Source organism: Phascolarctos cinereus, unplaced genomic scaffold (genome assembly GCF_003287225.1).
Source record: "Phascolarctos cinereus isolate Bilbo 61053 unplaced genomic scaffold, phaCin_HiC Scaffold_4;HRSCAF=312, whole genome shotgun sequence".
NCBI lineage: Eukaryota > Metazoa > Chordata > Mammalia > Diprotodontia > Phascolarctidae > Phascolarctos > Phascolarctos cinereus.
In genome coordinates, this window is record NW_027555847.1 from 217,427,170 (window position 1) to 217,452,005 (window position 24,836).

Here is a 24,836-nt window from a genome sequence, read left to right on the forward strand (position 1 = left end):
TGGAGAGTCTGACATAACTGAAAAGAACGAACAACAACGGTTAATATGGAAATATGTTTTGTATGATTTCACATGTATAATTCATATCATATTGCTTGCCTTCTCAGTGGGTGGGGAAGGGGGTGGGAGGGAGGGAGAGAATTTGGAATGCAAAATTAAAAAAGAAAAGAATGTTAAAAATAAATAATATATTGAAAAAAAATTAAAGAGCAATTTGGCAGTCTATAGTAAAAGTTACAAAAATAACCTATTACAAAATAATTCCACTGTTGGGTATATGCTCCGAAAAGGTTGGTTTTTTTTTGAAAAAGGAACTATCTGTTCAAAGATTTTCATAGCATCCTTATGTATAATTGAAAGAAACTGGGGGAAAAAACTAGTGTCCAATAACAGGGGAATGGTTAAATAAATCACGGTACTTGAACATAATGGAATATTATAATGCAATTAATTAAGATGAGGGAATACAAAGGAATCTGTAAAGACCTTTACAAAATAATACAATGTGAAAAAAGCAGAACTGGAAGAATATGAACAGACAGAATTCTGACAGGGATGTAGAAGGAGGAAGTGAAAGTGTAATAGAATTAATTTAAGAGTAAATAGTCATTAAGCAAGTTTAATTGTTTGGAATGATGTTCTATATTAAATTTTTGATGAAACTTTAAAAAAAGATTATTCCCATTGATATATTTTGACAAGATGGAACCAATTCTTGGGTCAAGGAAGGATATTTCTTAATTCATCCACTCTAGCAGTGTCTGAGCTAGCTAGCTACTGAGCAATGATACAATTTTCCTAAAGTTTACATGCTTTTTTGGCAGTTGGGGTTGGGGTGGGTGAGGAAAGAAGATGATTAAAAAGCAGGTAGTGCTAATGGGAGAACTGGGGCAGCTAGGTGGTAAAGTGGATCGTGAGATGGTGGAGACTGGAATCAGGACGACTCCTGAGTTCAAATCTGACCTCAGATACTTTACTAGCTATGTGTGACCCTGGACAAGTCACTTAACCCTGTTTGCCTCATTTGGAGAATGCAGGACCATATCACCCACTGGAGACACTAAGGTATGAATAATATAATGAATAATAAAATATGAATCAACTCACATCATTATCACTGGCGCCAGGAAATGCCACTTGTAAGTAATGAAATCGGGCCGCCCGGATGGCATTGAACCAGTCCACTATTTCCTGAGAAGAAGAAAAGAAATCAGGGTAATGAAACAAACATCGTCAGGAGATTTTTCTTGAGAAACTAGATTTGCTACTTCCATCCAGGGACTAAGTCACAACTATGGACAGAGGAGAAGAAGGCATCAGTCATAAATGAGAGTATCTTTACTGGGAGCTAAAAAGTGAAATCCTCCAAACTGGGAAGGTAACTCGCCTTCCAGAAGCTGAATGCTGGCTTCCCTTCCCTTCCTGAAAGACATTTTCCAGGAGGCTTTGTCTTTAAAGAGGAACTGATTGCAATCCTTTGGGGGTAATTTTCCTATAAAGGAATCTGATGAACTGAAGTCTCTGAAATCATCCCATATTATCCTGAACATTTGTGGAGCATGTCACATTGGCAAAATGCTATTTCCAAGTTACTCCTATCAAGGACATTTCCATAACACTTTCCCTCCTTCCCTACCTCTACCCAGGTACTCTTTTCAGGTCCACCATCTTCCAGGAATACTTCTGGGACTAACTCCAGACCATCAGAGCCTTTCAGATCATTTGTTGTTATCTAGTCATTTTCAGTCATATCCAACTCTTCACGACCCCATTTTGGGGTTTTCTTGGCAGAGATGCTGGAGTGGTTTGCCATTTCCTTTTCCAGCTCTTTTTTTTTAAGGCAATTGGGGTTAAGTGACTTGCCCAGGGTCACACAGCTAGCAAGTGTCAAGTGTTTGGTCTGAGGCTGGAACTCAGGTCCTCCTGAATTGAGGGCCGGTGTTCTATCCACTGTGCCCCTCTCCAGCTCATTTTACAAATGAGGAAACTTGAGGCAGACAGGGTGAAGTGAATTGCCCAGGGTCACACAGCTAGTAAATGTCTGAGGCTAGGTATCTGAACTCAGAAAGATGAGTCTTCCTGATTTCAAGCTCAGTGCTCTATCCACTGGGCCACCTAGCTGCTCATATCGCACAATGCTATATTTCATTGATAATAGCCTCGGTCACGTTCTAGTTGTTTACAGTAACACAGGCAGCTAGGTGGCTGTGTTGGAGTTGGAGCCAGAAAGACCTGAGTTCAAACTCTGTCTTAGATACTTGCTAGCTATGTGACCTTGGGCAAGTCACTTAACCATTCTATGCTTCCGTTTCCTCACTTGTAAAATGAGGCTATTAATGATATCTACTTTGCAGAGTTGCTGTAAGGATCAAATGAGTTAACATATAAAGTACTTTGTAAATGTTAAAGATATATATAAATACCAGCTATTATTATTTAAAAAAAAAAGGCAGCATGGCATAGTAGTAGGTAGAGAGCTGGTTTCAAAGCTGAGAAGATCTAGGTTCAAGTCTTACTTCTAACACATACTGATTGTGTGACCCTGGGTAAGTCATTTCAACATTCAGCGTTCTAGGCAAGTCTCTAAGACCATAAGTTGTAGAAATGGTGCCAACCTGCATTGATAGAAAGAGTTTCCTCATTTGGGAGTTCCGTATCCCAATAAAATCTCAGGTCTACTCACTATCACTATCCCTTACGATAACAATAATAGCTAGCATTTATAAAGAGCTTTGGGGCAGCTAGGGGACTCATGCAGTAGCTAGAGTTCCTGGAGTCAGGAAGATGAGTTCAAATGTGGCCTCAGCCACTTACTTGTTATGTGACCCTGGGCAAGTCCCTTAACTCTGCTCACCTCAGTTTCCTCATCTGTAAAATGAGCTGGAAAAGGAAATGGCAAACTATTCCAGGATCTTTGCCAAGAAAACCCCAAATGGGGTCAAGAAGAGTCAGACACAACTGAAAAACAACTGAACAACAACACCTACAGGGCAGTAACAAAACTGTCTAGCTCTTACTTCCTGGGGAGTGTCATGGACAGTGGGCTAGTTTCAAGCGAACCTACCTCTGTTACTTACTAACCTTGTGACCTAGGGCAGGTCAAGTGGACTCAGTTTCCTCATTTCTCAAAGGAGGACAATAAGACCTATAATGCCTATCTCTTAGTTCTTGCAAAGATCAAATGAGATGATGTATTTGTGAAGCTGAGAAACCTCTGTATAAAAATCTCAGAGTGAACTGAGGGTCTGACATAGTGTCAACTGTAGGGTAGAAGAAATGGCACTGGGTTTGGAGTCGGCAGACCTGGGTTTGAATGCCTAGTGACTCACTAGGTGTGTGAGGTTGGGTAAATCACTCAACTATTCTATGTCTAAGTATCCTTGGCTGCAAGATGGGGACAATGCTATCTGATACCTTTATTATCAAATGAGACAATATTTGAAAAGCAATGCTTTAGCACAATGTTTGGCAAACAGTAGGCACTTAATAAATGCTTGTTGCCTTCCCCTCCCTGACCCTCTACCTCACAGAGATGTTACAAAGATGAAATGAGATAATGAAAACAATGTGATTTGTAAATATTGAAGTTTGAAATAAATGTCATTGATCCTTAGGATTATTATTATTATTATATAAACAGTTAGAACAGGGATCAAGTCAATCTCATGGATATCACGTTATATGGAAATATGGAGAAAGATTCCCAATGAGGCACCATGGCTACATCATCTCATGAGGGTTTCCATGGGAAATTTGGAAAGCTACCATTTTAACTCATGTATAAGTACCTCTCCCCACCCCAGTATTATTTCTGAAGCCTGGAAATCACAATCTGGCAAAATGTTCACACCTGGATGTTCTGGCAAAGACTGGTTGTGGTTATTCAGCAATAGCCACTCTTAGAAGAAGCAGACTGGTAATGCCCATGGGAGAAATGGCCACTGACATTTGAGGGCAAGCTGAGCTGAGCAGGGGTCAGGAGCCAATGAGGCCAAAGGTGGCCTATTGTTGAGGGGAGCCAAGGGACACAAGGAGGGCATTTAGAAAGGGAGCTGAGGAGATGTTGCTGGCTAACCCTGTTCTCAGGAGCACCCCCCCCCAAAATACAACCATCCTTTGTAACCTGCTCTGGTGGGCTCTATGCCAATGAGCTGAGCCCCAGCTGCTCTGCAGTGCTGCTAATTATTTAAGATAAATGGCTCCTCCTTTTAAAGCCTCTTCAGACTTCTCCTTCTTCTCTTCTTCTCTTTCCTTCCTTTCTTCCTTCTTTCTTCCTCTTCTGTCTCTCTCTCTCCCTCTCTAAATTAGTCTATTTTTACAATGATCTTTATTTTAACTGTTTATGCAATCTCTGGGTTGCCTAGGTGGGGGGGGGGATGGAGTTTATTTATAAAATCCATTTTGTAGCAGCTGAGCGCTTCCGCCCACACTGCAGGGTTACCTCTAGCCATGCAGGAGAGGCTGTAACTGGCACACAGAATTAGGAATTTGTCGGGGTTTGGAGGAAAGCCGGATGGTGTGCAATGGAGCTCAGCGCCAGAATGAGGAGATAATTAATAATTAATTAGATAACATTTATCTAGTACTTAAAGGTTTGTGAAGTGCTTCACATATATTATCTCATTAGATGAGATGTGCATTCTTATCCTGGCTGGCTCTGCAATTAACCAACTGTGTGGTCTCAAGTATGCCACATGCCTTCTGGTCTCAGTTTCCACATTTGTAAAAGGAGGGGTTTGGAGGCCCCTCAAAAGACTCTTACAGGTTTAGTTCAGCTCTTCCCATCCCCATCCCACCACCTCATTCAAGAACTCTCTCTATGGCAGGTACAGGTTCTTAACCCTGGGGGCCAAGGTGTCCTTAAGTAGATTTAAGGGGGACAGCTCTCCACAAAGATTACACTTTTCTACTGGACCCAAATAGAAATCCTAAAGAGGGAACCCACCTTGGATGATGACTGTCCCTTCAGCCAGTAGGCACAGTGGATAGAGCACTGGAATTGGAATTAGGAAGTCCTGAATTCAAATCTTGACTCAGACTAGCTATATGATCCTCCCTCAGAATCAGTTTCCCTCTCTGGGAAAATAGGGATATTAATAGCTCCTACTTTCTGGGTTTGTTGTGACGATCAATGAGATGGCATCTATTAAGTGCTTTGCAAACCATAAAGTGTCATATAAATGCTCGCTGTTATTACAATCAGATGTTAGGCTATACTATATCTCTTCCACAAAGCCCTCTTTGACTAACTCCACCTGGCTCCAGTCTGGCCAACCCTTTAGTGCTTCAATACCATCCCTCGCGGTCCACAGCATATTTACTTCACTCTTATGAGAAAAAGTGCCTGCTTCTCTTCTTTTGAAGAGGTGGGAGACTATGGGTGTGGAACGCTGAATACAATGTCAAACTTTGTTGCGTTGGCTAGTTTTTCTTTTTTTTTTTTTCTTTTTTTTTTCTTGGTGAGGCAATGGGGTGAAGTGACTTGCCCAGGGTCACACAGCTAGTAAGTGTCAAGCGTCTGAGGCTGGATTTGAACTCAGGTCCTCCTGGCTCCAGGGCCAGGACTCTATCCACTGCACCACCTAGCTGCCCCTAGTTTTGCTAAACTGTTTCCTTCCTCCCCAATTCCCATTCATCTTTTATTTGGTCTCTGTTATAAGGGTTAGTTTGCCCATGGGGTAGGGAAGGGATTTTTTTAGAAATGAAAGTGATATAGAAAGGGACTGCTCTTCAGTTGTTCAGTCATGCCCATGGTTTTCTTGGCAAAGACACCGGAATGGTTTGCCATTTCCTTCTCCAGTAGATTAAGGCAAACAAGAGGTTAAGTGACTTGCCCAGGGTCACACAACGAGTAAGTGTCTGAAGCTGGATTTGAATGCAGGTCTTCCTAACTGCAGACCCAGTGCTCTATCCACTGAGCCACCTAGCTGCTTGGAAGAAGAAAAAGAAGATATCAATAAATATAAAGTATTTACTTAATTCACTATTGCTTACACATGTTATGTCCTTGCAGTTATTTTCATATTTTTCCATGTGACTGCAATGTCTTGCTCATTACAGTATAAATCACTCAAGGGCTGGGTCCCATGCTGTCTATTCCTTTTATAATGCAATGTCAAAAAATGTTAGGCTAGGAAGAGACCTTCCAAAGACTAGTGCAACCTCCTCATTTTAGAGATGAGGAAACCAAGGCCCAGGAAGGTAAAGACTCGACTGAGGTCATACATAAGTCCAGGGTAAAGTCAGGTTTATAATCCAGCACCCAGGTTGAGTTTCTTTCCACTTTACTAGGCCTTTTCTGTACTTTTATTCTTGTTCTGAGCTTTGCCTCCCTCCCCCTACCTCAGAGTACACAGTGATGGGAGCTGCATTAATGCCAACAGAGGGGAACTCTTTTAATTTCAGGCAGGCCGCTAAGTGGTACGGTGGACAGGCAACAGACCTGAGTCAGGAAGACCTGAGTTCAAATCTAACCTTAGATACTTGGCTATATGACCCTGGGCAATTCTCTTCACCTCTGTAAGCCTCAGTTTCCTTATCTGAAAAATGAGGATAATAATAGCACCTACTCAGGGTTGAGAGGATCAAATAATATTTGTGAAGTGCTGTGTAAACATAAGGTGCTAGATAAATGCTAGCTATTATTATTATTAATCTCTTTGGTTAGCTTCCATATTATTGCCTTTAAAGATCTTGCCCCATCATCTTTTTTTCTGATGAACTTTACTTCTTAGGTAGTGTCAATTCCTGAGAGAAGTAATGTAGATAGAAGGTGTGCCCCATGATTACCCTGTGTCACAAATACTGCCCTCCCCATGACTGCTCTTCTTTCCATCATCCAAGTCATCTTATCTCTGAGTCCATTTCCCTCCTGCCTGGCCCAGGAGGGCCAGCTGCCCCTAAGAGTTCACCTCTGCCATCTCCTGGGCTACGTTGTTCATGTCGGTTCAAGCCAGAGAGGAACTCTTTGGAATGAGGCAATTAGTCTAACCGTTGATGGTTGGGAAACCCAAAGGAGAAGTTATGACAGGACCTGCTTCCCCTTCCTTCGATGAATGTTAAGCCACAAGAGTGACATGGGTTTTTTTCCCCAAGTGAAAATCAAGTCACCCAGATTCAGGGAGCAGCCTTCATCCATGTCTGCGTCTGCTAGGCTGAAACAGGATCCCACCAGATTGCTGGTTTCCTTACTGCCCTTACCTTGCCGTCTTCATGATACACAAAGATATTTCTGGTGCTGTTATCCTTCAGGTACGTGATCTGGAGGCCATGAGGATTCCCAATTTTGGCTGGCTGGAACGTAGCATTTAAATGTTCAATCTTCATAATTGCTTTGGGCTCCTTTGCCTAGAAAACAAAATCAGATCTAGTTGGCAGCCAGGAAAACACCTCAGAGGATTATCCTGAGGGATACAGTGCTTTCTGCAAAGGGTTCCTTGGTCCGTGTGATGCTCACCACCAATGGCTGCCTTCTCTGCTGCTTCAATGTACTCATTCCACCCCCTACCCAACCCTAGCAGTGTTGTCTCCAACTGAATTGTCATCTTCATGCAGAAGCCTCCTTCAAGCCCAAGAACAAAGGTGAGTTGTCAGATCACTGAGGGCAAAGTCCCTTCGTCCATAAGAGAGTTTGATGAGACTCTGTCTCGTGATCTGCCTTGACAGGTCTCCAGATGCCACATGCTGAGGGACTCTTAGGAAAGGATGACTTGGGGGGTTGGGGCTGGGAAGATCCTTTTGCTTAAATAGGTCAGAGAAGGGTCCCCTGTACAGGATGGCGCTGAGGACTCATTGGGGATACCATTCCCTGCTCCGCCCCCCTCACCTCTAGCTCCTGCCTCAGCCAGAGACTCTGAAAAGCAGCAGATGGAAAATCCCCAATAAACTTCCCATTAGGTATCTGAAGTCCCCCAGTCTGTAAAGAAGGAGCCCCAGGTCACCTAGGGCAAAAAAAGAAACCCTCCTTTGTGGATGAATCCTTTGGCCTTAGAGAAGGATAAGAGCAATGGTCAGACAATAGAATACACCTGCTATGTGCCCCGCACTGAGCCAAAGGGCTCTCACGCCTCCCTGCCCAGTGCCTGGTACTGCTCAGTCCAGAGTCTGTTCTCCTGCCCAGTGCTGCATTATGCTGCCAAGTCTCTAGGCTCGATATATCCCTAGGCGGCAGCCTGTCGAGATGTGGTGTGTCTGGCTGTCACTGGAATCCTTGTAGCCGGTTCAACTCGGTTCATGGGGTGGCATGTCTACCCAGGGGCATGTCACTTAGCTCCTGTCAGTCCATGGGTTGGCGAAGCATATTTTCCACTTGGGTGTTGTTTTTTTTTTTCCCCCTGCCTGTTTCCAGAATAATCCATCAGGCTGGCCATGGGGTTAAACTGATTTGCTTGTACTGATGGCTGAAAATGCCAGACAGGCTCTCAATCTGGTGGCTTTTTGTTGTATAAACACAACCTTAGTGTGGGTAGAAGTTACAAGCCACCTGGTTCCTTCCTTCTCTCACACCTGACTTCTAGTGGGCTCTACCTACCCCTGCAGACCCACTACCCTTCTTGGCTTCCATTCATCTTCTCAACCTCCTGAGGGTGAAAGCTCTCTATTTCCTGCACAGTCAAGGTTGACGACTTTACAGCGAGTGGTAAATGTAGAATTTATGCAAATACAAATATGATTTATTTTTCTCTATCAGGATTTGGTATAGAATATGTAGAAAAAGCTCACATTTACCATTCTCTTGGCAAGAGGTATGGAATGGGGGCAGCTAGGTGGCATATTGGATAGAGCACCAGCCCTGGTGATTCAGGAGGACCTGAGTTCAAATCCGACCTCAGAAACATAACATTTACTAGCTGTGTGACCCTGGGCAAGTCACTTAACCCCAATGCCTAGCCAAAAAGCAAAAAAAAAAAGAGGTATGGGACTATGGATACAGAATGAGGCGTTCACTGCCAAACATGGGCAATGTGTTGGTCCTTTATTTAATATTTTTCTGTGTCAAGTTATAGGGAAGTAGAGGGGAAAAAAACCTTCAGTATAAACGTTTAAGAGAATATAAGGAACATGAGGGGGGACATTAAGAAAATAAGGAAACCCATAAGTGGAAGAGATAAGAATTTTCTGAGCTACATGGTCACTAAAGTTCCTGCCCACTCTCAGATTTTGTAAATATGAAGTTATTTGAGATGCAAAAGGTGAATTTGAGGGCAAGAAAAGAATATGTAAAGAAATAGCAAATATATTTTTAATAAAGAAAGCCTTTAGGTTATGTTTATATCTGGTTGAATATAACTACATTTTAGGCTTCAGTAAAAGTAAAACGATGCTGCACGAAAAAGAAAAAAACCTCTCATGTTCCTGCATGACTGTAGGGCTGACAAAAGCACCGCTGCCCGCGATAAAATCCCGTGATGTACACAGGTCGTGTGAATCTTACTACCCTCCTTTTAAAGATGACAGGACCAAGACTCAGAGCAGTCTGGCGGGTAGCCCATGGTCAGACCCCCAGCAAGCAGAGGGGCCAAGACTGATTCCAAGCCCAGCCAAGGAGAAAGCAAACAGCCCCGTCTCCCAAGGCATGATGCAAACCTGCCATAATACACAGACCTACTGCTGCTCTCCTTCTTCTGCTGTTCTCAGCATCTGCTCTTTCCCCAGATTTCTGCAGTTCATTAATGTGACAGCTGCTGAGGTGGGGGAGGGCTGGAGCTCAAAGATGAATGCGCCCAAGACAAAAGCTGATCTTAATTTGGGGAAAGATTAAAAAAAAAAAAACTTTAAAAGGACCATTCAGTAGGAGGCAACCAGGTTTAGCAGTGGCTAGACTTGTGGACCTGAGTCAGGAAGACTCGAGTTCAAATACAGCCTCAGTTAACTTACTAGCTGTGCAACTCTTTCAAATCACTGAACTGCTATCTGCCTCAGTTTCCTCCTCTGTAAAATGGACATAATAATAGCACCTACCTGCCAGGTTGCTGTGAAGAACAAATGAGATGATATTTGTAAAGCACTTCACAAACATCATGAAAACAAAACAAACAAGACCACTCAGTGGTTAGTGCCTCTCCTCCAAAATGACCTGATACTTATTTTGTATGCAGTTACAGTATATGTGTTGTCTCCCCTGACAGAATGTAGGCTCCCTGAGGTCAGAGATGGATTAATTTTTATTTTCACACCTCCAGCAAACAGCAGGTGCTCAATAAATGCTTGTTGCTTGAGTTACAGTGTTCCCTGAAACTAATGACTACCCCCAGGCCCTTTGTAGACTATTGTTGTGTCTGACTCTTTATGACCCAGTGGACCATACTGTCCATGGGGTTTTCTTGGCAAAGATACTGGAGTAGTTTGCCATTTCTTTCTTCAACAGATTAAGGCAAACAGAGGTTAAATGATTTACGCAAGGTCACACAGCTAGTATCTGAGGCCAGATTTGAACTCAGGTCTTCCTGACTCTAGGGGCAATCTAGGTAGTTCAGTGGATACAGCGCTGGGCCTGGAGTCAGGAAAACTCATCTTCCACAGTTCAAATCCAATCTCAGACACTTACTACCTGTGTGAGCCTGGGCAAGTCACTTAACCCTGTTTGCCTCAGTTTCCTCAACTGTAAAATGAGCTGGAGAAGGAAATGGCAAACCACTCTAAGCATCTAAATAGGGTCACAAAGAATCAGACACAACTGAGAAATGAATGAACAACTTCCTGCCTCCAGGCCCAGCCATCTGTTCACTGAGCCACCTAGCTCCTTCTTTATAGACTAGGTGACTTCAAATACCTCATGGGAAGTTCACTGGGGATTTTCCATCTGCTGTTCTTCAGAGTCTCTGGCTAAGGTAGGAGCTAGGGGCTAGGGGCGAGGGGGGGAGGGGAGCAGGGAATGATATCCCCAATAAGTCCTCAGCTGCCTAGAGGGGCCATCCTGTACAGGGCACCCTTCTCTGACCTATTTAAGCAAAAGGATCCTCTCAACCCCAATCCCCTCAAGTCATCCTTTCCTAAGAGTCCCTCGCCACGTGGCATCTGGAGACCTGCCGAGGCAGATCATGAGACAGAGTCTCATCAAATGCTTGGTTTGGCAGATTCCTCTGAGCCCTTCTCGTTAGGAGCATTCTGTGTTCCAGCAGAGAACACTTGTGGATTTAGATGGCCGCTGAGGCCCCTTCCAACTTGAAAGTTCTATGATTCTCCTCCTCTAGATGAGTGGTGGGTGGTGCAGGTTGAGCAATATAGATTGCCCCCCACTCTCCTTTTTTGCCCCCAATCTTATCTAAACAAACTGAGAGTTGCCAGGGTGGAGTGCACTGGACTTGGAGTCAGGAAGAACTGAGTTCAAATCTCACCTTTTGTACTAACTAGCTGTGATTTTACTTCTCCACGCCTCAGTTTCCTTGTCTGTAAAATAAAAGAGTTGACCATAAAAGCTAACCTTTGATGGTCTTTCAGCTCTCAAGCCATGATCTTAGAAAACTAGCAAATATTTATACAGTGCTTTATAAATATTACCTCATTTAATTCTCAAAACAACCGTAGGTACTATTATTACTCCCAGTTTATAGTTGGGATAACTGGGGCAGACAGAGGTTAAATGATTCACCCAGGGTCACATGGCTAGTGCTTGAGGCAGGATTTGAACTCAGGTCTTCCTGACTCCAGGGCCACTGCTCTATTCACTTAGACAGATTCTGTGACCTTCTGACCAGAGAAGATAGGGCAGAACTCACCCCTCCCCCTATAAGGGAGAGTCCTAAAAAGAAAGGTATTCAGGTTACCAAAGGGTATGAATAATGAGTAATAGTTATAACTAGAAAAGAGACAACTTTAGTCTTCAGGCTAAGAAAAAGTTTTCCTTAGCAATGAGAACTACCCCAGGGTGGGATGGACTGCCTCCAGAGGGGGTGAGCTCTCCTTCATGGGAGGTATTCAAGCACTGGCTGGAGGGCAGCTTGTCAGAGGTGCTGGAGAATGGATTCAGCCTACTGGATGAAGTGCCTGGAGCACAGTGACAAATGTAAGTGGGCCTGGGGAGGGCATCTGTGAGTCTTCTAGCTCAACCCCCATGGTTTAATAGATGAGGCAAATGAAGCTGAGAGATTTAAAGGAGAGAAACAAAGTCAGGATTTGGGCCTACACCAATGCCAAAGCCAGAGCTTCTTCCACCACCCCAAACTGCCTCTTGTCCACAGTAACCATCATCAGATATCTCACATGTGCCCACAGGGGCCACTGAGAGGAGGGAGAATTCTCACTGTGAGCCAGCATGTGGCATACCTGAGTACACAACACTCACAGGCTGACGAGTTAGCATTGGAAGAGGGCTTAAAGGGTATCGTATCTAACACCTTCATTTTACAGATGAGGAAACTGAGATCCAGAGAAGTTATGTGACTTGCCCAGGTTAGCCTGCTGTTTGTTTTCCAAGTTTCCACCTTAAAGGTGCTTTTATTTATTTATTTATCTTCAAATTTTTTTATTTATTTATTTTGATTTTTAGGCAATTTGGGCTTAAGTGACTTGCCCAGGGTCACACAGCTAGTAAGTGTCAAGTGTTTGGTCGGAGGCCAGATTTGAACTCAGGTCCTTCTGACTTCAGGGGGGGTGCTCTATCCCCTGTGCCACCTAGCTGCCCCCTTGAAGGAATTTTAGACAGAAGGAGAGCTGCTATTCAATGCAGAACAGTGGAAAGAATACTGGATTTGAAGTCAGAGGATCTGGGTTCAAACCCTAGCCCTGCCACTTAAGTGCCTGTGTGACCTTGGGCAAGTCACCTCTCTGGGCCACAGTTCCTGTATCTGTAAAAAAAAAAAAATGAGAGGGGCTGGGCACAATGACCTCTAAGGTCTCTTCGAAGTCCAAATCTATGATCCTTCGATCTGCGAATCCAAGAACTTGGACTTCTGAGAACCGAGATATTCTTTAAATCACCACCCCCACCACCCCCAGCAGCAAGGAGAAAAGCTTCAGCATTGTGTCTTATTCCTCTGGACAGAGGCTTCGGCTAGGGGCGAGAGGGGAGGCCTTCAGTTTTTAAATTGCTCCTGCTGAAGTGTCTGAAAGGAGCTTGGGGCCAAGAAGAACAAGACAGTCTTTTACTTTGAAAAAGGAGGAATGCTTTGTCACAGGCAGAGAAGGGACATGCTTTGCCACTTCCCAGAACGAACGATTCACACTACAAAGTATCCTTGCCCAACCCCGAGCCCCCAAACCGCTGCCCCCATCCTGGGCTTACGTCATTTTTGTTGAAATATTTCAGCGCCCCTTCTCGTTCGGTCAACACAAACTTCCTGCTTAAGAACTGCCCGTTGTCCCTACCTCGCTTCCAAAGAAATCCTTCTCGGTATCCTGTAGGAGGAAGGAGGAAAAGCACAGGTTGACACACATAATTAGTTACAATTAACCACTCCTCACCAAAAATCCAACCCACTTAAGACTCCAGATGAACCAAAAGGTCAGTGGTGGGGGGTGGAGACACTGCTAACTGCAGCCAACATTTTTATAGTGCTTTATGCTATTATTGTCAAGTGGTTTTTCAGTCATGTCCAACTCTTCGTGGCCCTATTTGGGATTTTCTTAGCTAAGATACTGGAGTGGTCTGCCATTTCCTTCTCCAGCTCATTTTATAGATGAGGAAACTGAGACAAACAGGGTTAAGTGACTTGCTCAGGGTCACACAGCCAGTAAGTGGATTTGAACTCAGAAGATGAGTCTATGCACTCTATCCACTATACCACCTACCTACCCATAGTGCTTTGTAGCTTATGAATACATAAATTTACATTGAGCCTCCTAATATCCCTGTGAGATATTATTAGCTCCATTTTACAGAAAAGGAAACTGAGGCTCAAGGAGTTCCCATTCAGTGATTTTTCCCCCCTCCCTAAAAGTCACATGTAGTATGTGTGTGAACAAGAGTTTGAACTCAGGTCCTCAGATTTTAAATCTTCCCATTAAGCCACTTCTCTTGAAATGAGGGGTAATTTTTTAAGGCAATTGGGGTTAAGTGACTTGCCCAGGGTCACATAGCTAGTAACTGTCAAGTGTTTGGTCTGAGGCCACATGTGAACTCAGGTCCTCCTCACTTCAGGGCCGGTGCTCTATACACTGCGCCACCTAGCTGCCCCTGAGAGGTAATTCTTAAATAATTAATTGTGCCGAGTGGATGCAGCTAAACTGGGCCTGGGAAATTTCCTATCCAATATCGTCTTCTAAAAGTCTTAACTAGATAATAATGCTATAAACATAAGCTATTACTTAAGAGGAAAAATAACGATGTCATAATTATAGGAAATTCACCAGACATTAGAAAAAAGGATAAAGTTACACACAAAAACACTACACTTTTACATTAAGATCAAAACTTTCAAAGAGATAGGTATCAGACAACACAATTCGTGACTCAATTTGAGCCACGAAGATCACACATGGTCCTTCCTCTGCTTGTCCATTCTCCCATTTTGTCTTCTTACCTAGTATTCAAAAGATAACCACTGCGTAGGAGGTATTGGGGTGGGATTGAAGTGAGGGCAGGTCAGGACAGGGCACCGTATCCTCATCAGAGATACCAGGCATCTGGGTGGCCTGGCTGGGCAATTCCCTCAAGGACCAAAACACTGGTCAGAGTTTCTACTAGGCGGTCCTGGCCTTTACTGCTCTTCCTTTCCTTTCCCTTTAAACCTGACAAGTATAGACTCCCCACCTAAGCACCAAGGTAGAGAACTTTCCAGGTGGACCTTCTCTTCCAACATTTTTCTCTCCTACTAAACCACTGGGGGGCTGGAGGCTCCCCAAGAATAACATCTGATTTCTAGCAACACATGACCACCACCCAGACAGCTAGACAGCCACCACAGGCTGGCTGACTTCTTTGGGGCACCTTTTTTGGGGGGAGAGTAGTGATAAGCTCAGTCAGTACTAGCCACGCAGCTCTAACCTGGATGTGGAAATAGCTTCATTATCATTTATTTTTCTAATTCTGATTCATGTTGTGTGTGGGCTAAAGAGTAGCATGACAGAACCCCAGGACAAACACCCCCATGAGCCCCACAAACCACAATGATAATAGAACCAACCCTCAATGTTAACTGAGCCACAGTCACATGGCTCCTCCCAGAGCTGGGCCTCTTCACTTGCAGGCTGTAAACTTTTTTTTTTAATATTGTGACAACTTTATTTTTATTTTTTTTAACAAGTATTTATTGATGTTTTGTGTCTTACATCCTCACAGGGATCCCCAGTATCCCTCCTTTTCTCCCTCCCAGAGAGTCATCCCATATAACAAATAGTATTTTTTTGAGGGGAAAATTAATTGGCACAACTTACGGATATATTGAAAAAGTCCAAAAACAGGTGCACCGTGTAATGCCTGTGGACCTCCCACCTCTCTGAAGCGGCAGGTTGGGGGTGACTTCTCCTACGTCTTCATTAAGTTCTGCTTGAGCTTTACAAATTTTGTGACATCCCACTTCTGATTGTTGTGGTGTGTGGTGGCTCTTTCCATTTCATCGCTGTTGCTATTGGGTGTATTGTTTTCTGGGCTCTGTTGAATTCATATCAGTTCACGTGATAGCTTTACTCCAATATAATTGGTTTCCTCTGTAACCTGTATGTTTTAGTTTATGTATTTTAAAATGCTCTTTCGAGGAGTCTATAGACTCCTCAAAAACAGTTAAGAACCCCTGTCTCAGAGTAAGCCTCAACATCTCTCCTGCACTCATTCTACCTTACCATATGCTCTGCTTGCCACCATGTGTAGGTTGGCTTGATTCAAGATGTAGGCAATGTGGTTCAGTGGGAAGAGGGCTAGATTTGAAATCAAGGCTACCTGGGTTCAAATTCTGATGCTGTCACTATGTGACCTTGGGAAAATCAATACCTCCTCTGGGCCTCTGTTTCCTCATCTGTAAAAGCAGTGGGACTAGATGAGGTCAAAGGCTCCTTCCCACTCTAAGCCCATGATCCTTCTCCCTAGCTGGCGCTACCAAATATCCTAATAGGCACTATGGTGCAAACATCTCAATATAGCTGTTTCTTGCAGTGAGAGGACCTGCTATCTCAGTTCAATTCAGCTGCTTTCCTGCAAAAATCTCTAGGGGAACTTTCAAGGAGATGTGAAAGCCTATACCTATGCCCTCCTGTTTCCACACCCTGTTCTTCTTACTTCACCAACAGTCACTAATGACCTATCCTAGCTCGCCCCAAGACCCTCCTTAGAAAATGCAACTCCCCACTGAATCCACCGATGTCCCCAAACCCCATGGCAAGAACACTCCAACAGACAATTCTCCAGACAGCAGCTGAGCCAAGCTAGCCCACATCAGCTACGGCCCCCTGGCAACATAACTAGGGGATTTATTAGCATATTCACTAATATGCTAATCTGAAGCCCAGACATTTATTACAACTGCTCCAGAGTGGGGAGAAATAGAGAGCTGGCTCATCTCATACTCTGACATACCCATCCTGAAGGGCAGGGGGGCAACTAGAGAGGAGTTGAGGTAAGAGGAAAGGGATGGGGAGCAGCCCAAGAGATGAAAATTATGTAGAGTGCTACTGGGTTTTCCCCTCCCCCAAATTTCTACACCTATGTACTTTTTTATTATTTAATATTTAGTTTTTTCCCAAATACATGTAAAAAGATTCAACTTTTTTTTCAAATTTTGAGTCCCAAATTCGCGGTCCCCCCCCCCGAGAAGGCAAGCAATTTGACATAGGTTATACGTGTGCAGTCATGCAAAACACATTTCCATGTAAGTCATTCTGTGAAAGAAAACACAGACAAAAAAAAACCAAGAAAAATAAAGAAAGTAAAGAAAAAGTATCTTTGATCTGCATTCAGGCTCCTTCAGTTCTTTCTCTGGAGATGGACAGCACCTTTCATCATAAATCCCACAGAACTGTCTTGGATCATCGTATTGCTGAGAATAGCTAAGTTACTCGTAGTAGATCATCATACAATATTGCTGTTACTGTGTACAACGTTCTCCTGGTTTTGCTCATTTCACTTTGCATCAGTTCTTATAAGTCTTTCTATGTTTTTCTGAGAGCATCGTGTTCATCATTTCTTAACACAAAATAGTATTCCATCACAATCATATACAACAACTTGTTCAGTCATTCCCCAAGTGATGGACATCCCCTCATTTTCCAATTCTTTGCCACACTAAAAGCTGCTAGAAATATCTTTGTACATTTTTTTTTAAATCTCTTTGGGTTACAGACATAGTAGTGTTACTGCCTGGTCAAAGGGTATGCATAGTTTTATAGCCTTTTGGGCATAGCTCCAAATTGCTCTCCAGAATGGTTGAATCAGTATACAACTTCACTAATAGTACATTAGTGTTTTAATACCTATGTACTTTCAACCACACCTTCCCTACAAAGCATGCTCCATGACTTATCTGTTCCATACCTCTGGCATATGCAGGGCCCAAGCAAGTACTTTAGTCCTGAAGACCCCCAAAGAGACTAAAGTAGAGTAGGGGGAACTGGCAGACCCCAGAGTGACCAGGTGAAGAGGAGAAGAGAACAGGACAGGGGATAGGTGGGAACATCTGAATAGTGGGAAGTTGAGAAAGCCTTCAATAATTGTCTAATGGGTGTTTCTGCAACAATTTTGTCATTAATCCCCTTCCTGGTGTGGAGAGGCCACAATGAATACTCAAATCAATAATCACTGACTGAATACCTACTAGATACTCAGCCCTGTGTGAATGCTGGGAAGATAGAGAAGAAAACTGTAGCCTAGCTTCAGGAAGCTTACAATCTCACTGAGAAAACTAGGCAGCTAGGTGGAGCAGACACAGCACAGGACTTGGAAGCCAGAAGACCTGAGTTCAAATCTTGCCTCAGACACTTAGTAACTGTGTGATTCTGGAGAAGTCATTTAATCTCTGTTTACCTCAATTTCCTCACCTGGAAAATGGGGCTAATAATCAGAGCACTTACCTCCCAGGGTAGTTGTGAGGTTCAAATGAGATAACATTTGTAAAGTGCTTTGCAAGCTTTGCAAATCTGAAAATGTCCTATAAATGCTATTATTATTATTATTATTATTATTATTATTATTATTATTATAACAAGATATATGGTGATGACTGAGGAAATGTGAGCAATGAAGCTAAAGCTTCATTAAGAGGTAAACAGGGTGATACAGATGGTGGGAAGCCAGGACAGAAAGATGAACAAGGACTAGGGTAATTAATTTGATTAACAGGCCTGTAACTATGTATTGGGTGATACAGATACAACAACAACAATGAAACAATCCCTGCCTTCAGGGAGTTTATAGTCTACTGGGAGGAAAACTACATGTACACTGACAATCATATAAAAATTATGTGTAGATTAAATACAAAGTAATTTAATACGAGGAGAACATTAACAACATTCAAATTAATTTTATTTAGTGTTTATTAATCACTAGTGTGCATTTTAAGAGGCAACATGGAATAGTAGATAAAGAAACAGATGAACTTGGAGTTAGGAAAACCTTAGCTCAAATCAAGCCTTTGACTCTTACTATCCATGAGACCAAGATAAGCCACTTAACCCATCTGGGCCTCCTTTTCCTTATCTGTAAAATAAGGCAGTAAGATTGAATGCTGTCTAAAGTCCTTTCCAGTTTTAATCTGTGATGCTATCTTCTTGCTGTTTAGTCATTTCAGTTGTGTCCTAGTCTTCATGACCCCAATTTGGGGTTTTCTTGGCAAAGATACTGGAGTGGTTTTCCATTTCCTTCTCCAGCTCATTTTACAGATGAGGAAACTGAGGCCAGCAGGGTGAAGTGACTTGCCCCTAGTAAACTAAGGCTAGATTTGAACTCAGGAAGGGGAATCTTCCTGAATCCAGGCCGGGCACTCTACCTACCGTGTTATCCAGATGTCTCTCATGATACTATGACCTGGGTAGAAAGCCAATGTCTGACACTCAATTAAATGATGCTGGGCAAGTCATTTAACCAATACATGCCTCAGGCAACTCCCTAGGATTTATCTATTGAGCCACAAGTAGGTTTCAATCAGCACTGGAAAAGGAAGTTCCCACACTGACATAAATAACTGATCTTTTGTCTATTCACCTAAATGTAATGCATTAAGCCTAGCTTACAAAGATATAATTATGAACAAACAATAGAGTCTCTACCCTCAAAAGGCAGAAGGATGAGATAAATAACTATAACACAAGTTATAAATGTAAGTACGTTGGAGAGGTCCACATAGAAAGGCATGAAAGATTTAAGAAGGGAATTATTAATAAATGGGAGGGGGGAGGTATTCATGGAGGAGGTGAGACCTAAACTGTGCTTTGGAGAAAGGGAACAGTTTCAAAAGGTAGAGATGTAGGGCAGACCATTGCAAGTATGAGGGGAGGAGGTGGTTGCCTGTGGAGAGGGAGAGAGGAGCAGTCAGAATGGAGAGTAGGTAAAGGGGGCTATTTACCATGTGATAAGCCTGCAAAGGTGTATTGAAGTTATGCTGTGAAGGGCCTTAAATGACAGGAAAAAATAGTTTGTATGCTATTTCGTAAGCAATGGAGAGCCACTGAAGGTTTCGGAGAAGTGGAATACCATGGTCAGAATTTTTCCAGAGAAGATCTGTAGCCTAGTGCATTTGCATTCAGGAAGCCTTGGGTTCCTGCCTCTGACACCCAGTAGCAGCTGTATGATCATAAGCAGGGTGGCTAGGTGGTGCAGTGGATAGAATGCCAGGCTAGGAGTCGGCAAGGCTCAACTTTCCGAGCTCAAATCTGGCCTTAAGACATTTACTAGATGTGTGACCCTGGGCAAGTGATGTCACCCTGTGCCTCAGTTTCCTCATCTGTAAAATGAGCTGGAGAAGGAAATGGCAAACCACTCTAGTATCTTTGCCAAGAAAACCCCAAATGGGGTCACAAAGAGTTGGACATGACTGAAATGATTCAACAACAATGACCATAAACGCATAATTTAGCCTCTGAATCTAAGATTTTTCATCCATAAAAAGGATACCTGTAGTACCTACCTCACTGAGGTACTGTGAGGATTAAATAAGAAAATGTATGCAAAGTGCCTTGCAGACTTCATGTAGACCAGTGGAAAGAAATTGGCTTATGTGTTAAAGGACTTGGATTCAAATGCCACCTTTGATGCTTACTTCCTGTGTGAGTTTTGGCAGGTCTTAACTTAACACCTTAACACCTTGGACTTCAGTTTTCTCATCTGTAAAATAAGGGGGTTGAGGCTAGATGGCGTTGGAGGTCCCTTCCAGTTCTAGATTTTTTTTTAATTAAAAAAAAAGTTAGCCAACACCAAATAAAATAGCATTTCCATATACATAGTGGGAAAGAATAAGAAATGAAATTAGACATTTCTGTTATGGGAAGTTTGTTTTTCTCCAAGTCTAGATCTTAAGAACAATGGGATGACATGATTGAGAATTATTATTCAAGAGAGGCAATGTGGTATAGTGGATGGGACACCAGATTTAGATTAGGAAGACCTGGTCTCAGATCACACCAGTCACAGAAGTGACCTTGGAGAAGTGAGATAATCACTCTGGGCTTTAGTTTCCATGTCTGCAAAATGAAAAAAAAAACCCAAAAAACCCCAACTCATAACCTTTGAAGTCTCTCCTAGGTGGAAAGCTATGGTCCAGTTATTCTACCAAACAATATCCAACCTAGGAAATGGCCCCAGGAAAGGCTTGTAGCTGCCAAGATTCCCCACCCTGTCAGGCGATGACATTCATAGATGGGACTTCAGCCCAGCTTAAAATCCCTTAGACTTGTTTCTCCATCCTTTTGGTTTTTATTCTGGGCAAGAGGAAGGATTTCCCAGACTTCCTGGGTCTTGTAGTGCAGTAGATTTCAGTATAGTATTTGAAAGTGAAGAATTTTTTTCAGCTTATAACTATGAAGCTAGGCCCATTCTTTGGATGCAAACAAGGTAGGTTCTCAGGTGTCCTGACATCTGTACCTTGGTTATGAAATGGCAATTCTGAGGGACTCTGCCTCGGAAGCTCCAGAAATTTTAATGAATGTCAACTGTCTCCCATCAGTTTGCCAAGAGACTCTTTGTTCCAGGTGAGTCAAACCACCACCACCACCACCTTGACCACCATCTCCACTCAGACTCTGACGAGGACAGCCCAGGACCTTGAAACCAAGACTTGACTTGGGGATAGCAGTGTCCTCCTAACCATCAGGCCTGCTTCCAGCCTAGTCCCTGAAGACATCATTGAGAGGAAAAATCATTATAGACCCCTATGGGCAGTGTGGTAAAGACTAAGTACCCCTTTGTGCAAGAACGTTTTTAAAATACATAACCTAAAATCCACAGGATTACACATGAACTGATGCAGAATGAAGTAAGCAGAGCCAAGAAAACAATACACCCAATAACTACAGCAATAAAATGGAAAGAGCCACCACACACCACAACAATCAGAAGTGGGATGCTGCAAAATTTGCAAAGCTCAAGCGGGACTTAATGAAGAGGTAGGAACAGTCACCCCCAACCTACCCCTTCAAAGAGGCACGAGGTCCACAGGTGTTACACGTTGCACCTGTTTGGGGACTTTTTCAATGTATCCATCAGTTGTGCCAATTAATTTTCCCCTCAAAAAAATACTATTTGTTATATGGGATGGCTCTCTGGGAGGGAGAAAAGGAGGGATACTGGGGATCCTTACAATGATGTAAGAAACAGGAGACACCAATAAAAACTTATAAAAAAGGAAAAAGCTATCAGAATACTAAAAAAATATATTTACAACCCCCAAGTTAAGAACCTGTTCTAGGAGGAACCATGTGACTATGGCTCACCTGACATTAAAGGTTGGTTCTTTTTCCTTCTCTGTTTTCATTGTGGCTCATGGTGCTGAGGGGGTGTTTGTCTTGGGGTTGTGGATTATGCTGCTCCTTAGCCCACACACAACATGCACCAGAATTAGAAGGGTAAATATAATGAAGCCATTTCCATTTCTAGCTCAGAGCCACCCGGCTAGTACTGGGTAAGCTTATCATCACCTTCCCCTCCCCCTCAACAAAAAGGTGCCCCAAAGAAGTCAGCTAGCCTGTGGCAGCTGTCTAGCTGTCTAGGGTTGGTTCCACTTGGGTAGTGGTCATGTGTTGCTAGAAATCAGATGTTATTCTTGGGGAGCCTCCAGCCTAGAATAGCTTGGTAGGAGAGAAAAGTGTTGGAAAAGAAGATCCACTTGGAAAGCTTTCCGCTTTGGTGCTTGTAGGAGAATCTATACTTGTCAGGTTTAAAGAGAAAGGAATGGAAGAGCAATAAAAGCCAGGACCCCTTAGAAACTCTGACCAGTGGTTTGGTATTTGGGGGAGTTGCACAGATGGAGAACGTCCCCACCTTACTCATCAACACCAATGACAATTGCTGATCAACTGTCATTAACTCGAAGATAGGGAAAGGAGTGAGCTCTGGAGGTGGCAGTGCCCCTGCACCACAGACCATGGGTTCTGCTTCCAGCCCAGACCTCAGAGCCACCATCTGTGCAGGCAGCTGCTATGGAGAAGGAGATAGTCATTTCTACCAACTGCCAACCAATGTTCACCACAGAGTAGACAAAGCAGCCTAGCTGAAGCAGCAGGGCACTCTGAGGGAGAAACAGAAGGTGGCAGGCACTGGGCAAGTCAAACCACCACCACTGCACTGACCACCCCTTAGACCCTGATGTTAACGGCCCAGGACTCTTGAGCCTCAGAGCCTTGGGAATAACAACACTTCCACTCCCAGTGCCCATAGCCATCATTCTGGCAAGCAACCTATGCAGAGATGCAGCCTGGCAACTGCTCCAAAGGAGCTACAGCCAAAACATAGTTCTTGTCGCCAAAGTCCTTAGCCCTGTCTAATGATTCAACATCACAGGATTCTATCAGTGGAAAGGACATTAAAGAAGGGGCATTACCATTTGCTTTGCTGCTATACTCTATGGATCATGGGACATTTCCATATGACTTGAAGCTGAAACCTTATATGTAGGATATACCTTATATGGATCTACATATATCTATATCTATCTATCTATCTATCTATCTATCTATCTATCTATCTATCTATCTATCCATCTATTATCTCCTTCATTAGAATTGAGAGCTCCTTAAGGGGAGGGAATGTCTAACTTTTCTATTTATATCCCCAGAACTTTACACAGTGTTTTGCACAGATAGTTAAGTGCTACATTCATTCACTGGTTGAAGAACAGCATGAATCTGTCAGTCAATAAACATTTACTAAGTGCCAGACACTGTGCTAGGTACTGGCAAATGTGTCAAAAGACAGTTGCTGCCCTCAAGGAGCTAAAAAAAGGAGATGACAAGCAAAGAAGTATTTACAAAGGAGCTATATACAGGATGAACAAAAATTAAGAGGGGTTGGGAAAGGCTTTCTGAAAAAAGTGGGATTTTGGTTGGGACTTAAAGGAAGCCAGAGAAGCCAGTGCGTGGAGCTGAGGAGCATCTCTTGAGCTCAGGAGCTCCAGGCAGTTCGGTCTTGATTGTTCACAGAAAGAAAGAGATTCACCATAAAGGTTGCCAGATCTCCTGTGAAGGTCAGATATGAGTTCAAGAGACTTTTCACCAAGTGCTATAATCTACTTGATGTTATTAGTATTATTATTCCACTATTTCAATAGGGAAAGTCTTCATATGCTTGAGTAGACATCTTAATTCAATGACAGGTTGGAGGCATGTCAGTTATCCTCAACCTTGTTTAGACAGTTTACCGGGTGTGTGTGACCACTGCGCATGCTACAGCTTCTTGGAGCCATAGGTGAGAGTTGGGTAAATCAGGTGGACATCAAAAGTGGATGAGCAGCCTTCACACTGGAAGAACTAAGCCTCCTGAACAATCCATAACTCAGGCACAATGGGTGGATGAAAATTTGTTCCAATGGCCATGAAGGAAGCTGAAGCAGGTACTGTGGAGGGCTTAGAGCTTGGTCAGACATCGAAGATGCCAATGTCATCCACTGCATCCTGGGCCATCACCAGTCATCCTGACTTTTATTTGGACTTTGATGACTCAGGAAGAGAGAATGTAGCTGAAGAGTTTGTGCAATGCTACCTGATGTAAATGCACAAGTCAAGACATCACCCCATAGTGTCACTGGTCCTCTTTGGAAATAAGGGACAATTATTATTATTATATGGCACTTATATAATACTTTTATATTTGCAAAACACTTCATATATATTATTATTTCACCTGAACTCTACAACTCTGAGTGGTATTATAGACTTTATTATTCCCAGATGAGGAAACTGATGAGAAAACTGAGGTTTAAAAAGATGTGACTTGCCCATGTTCTCATAGCTAAAAAGTATTGTGGGCAGGATTCAAACCCAGGTCTTCCTGACTCCATTCCAGCACTCTCCATTATACCATGTGCCTCAATCAATTGACAAGTCTTCTTATTTTATTTGATCTCATTTGTTATCTCATTCATTCATTGGCTATTTATCTATCTATCTATCTATCTATCTATCTATCTATCTATCCATCAATCCATCCATCCATCCATCCATCCATCCATCCATCCATCCATCCATCCATCCATCCACCCATCCATCCAGTTAGCTAGCTAGCTAGCTATTGGGACTGGAACTCTGTCTCTTTTCTAGGCTGGAAGTGAATGGGCACAGGGTCTACTCATAGCGCTCAGTCTCTGATTGGTATGAGAGCTTTGAACTATTTCATTTCTGACCTGAGCTGACCTCTTTGGGCAACCTGGTAGCCCCTACCCTTAGTTCAAACACCCAATAGGCGTAGCCCACTGAAGCTCAAAACTCCTGAGCTCAAGAGATCCATCAGCTTCAGCCACCCTAGTAACTGGGCCCAGTCTGAC

General features: G+C 43.1%; 1 protein-coding gene across 3 annotated transcripts in view; it reads right to left on the bottom strand.

Annotated features, from left to right (window-relative positions):
• The window catches only part of ADAP1 (ArfGAP with dual PH domains 1), a 163,522-nt gene that overhangs the window by 19,875 nt on the left and 118,811 nt on the right, over window positions 1–24,836 (bottom strand). For all 3 annotated transcript variants that reach the window (XM_020978682.2, XM_020978680.2, XM_078152915.1), the window contains exons 5-7: window positions 13,223–13,335; window positions 7,201–7,347; window positions 1,108–1,191 (exon numbers count right to left, since the gene is read on the bottom strand). In XM_020978682.2, the coding sequence (XP_020834341.1) occupies window positions 1,108–1,191; window positions 7,201–7,347; window positions 13,223–13,335 (344 nt within the window). The remainder of the gene's footprint in view (window positions 1–1,107; window positions 1,192–7,200; window positions 7,348–13,222; window positions 13,336–24,836) is intronic.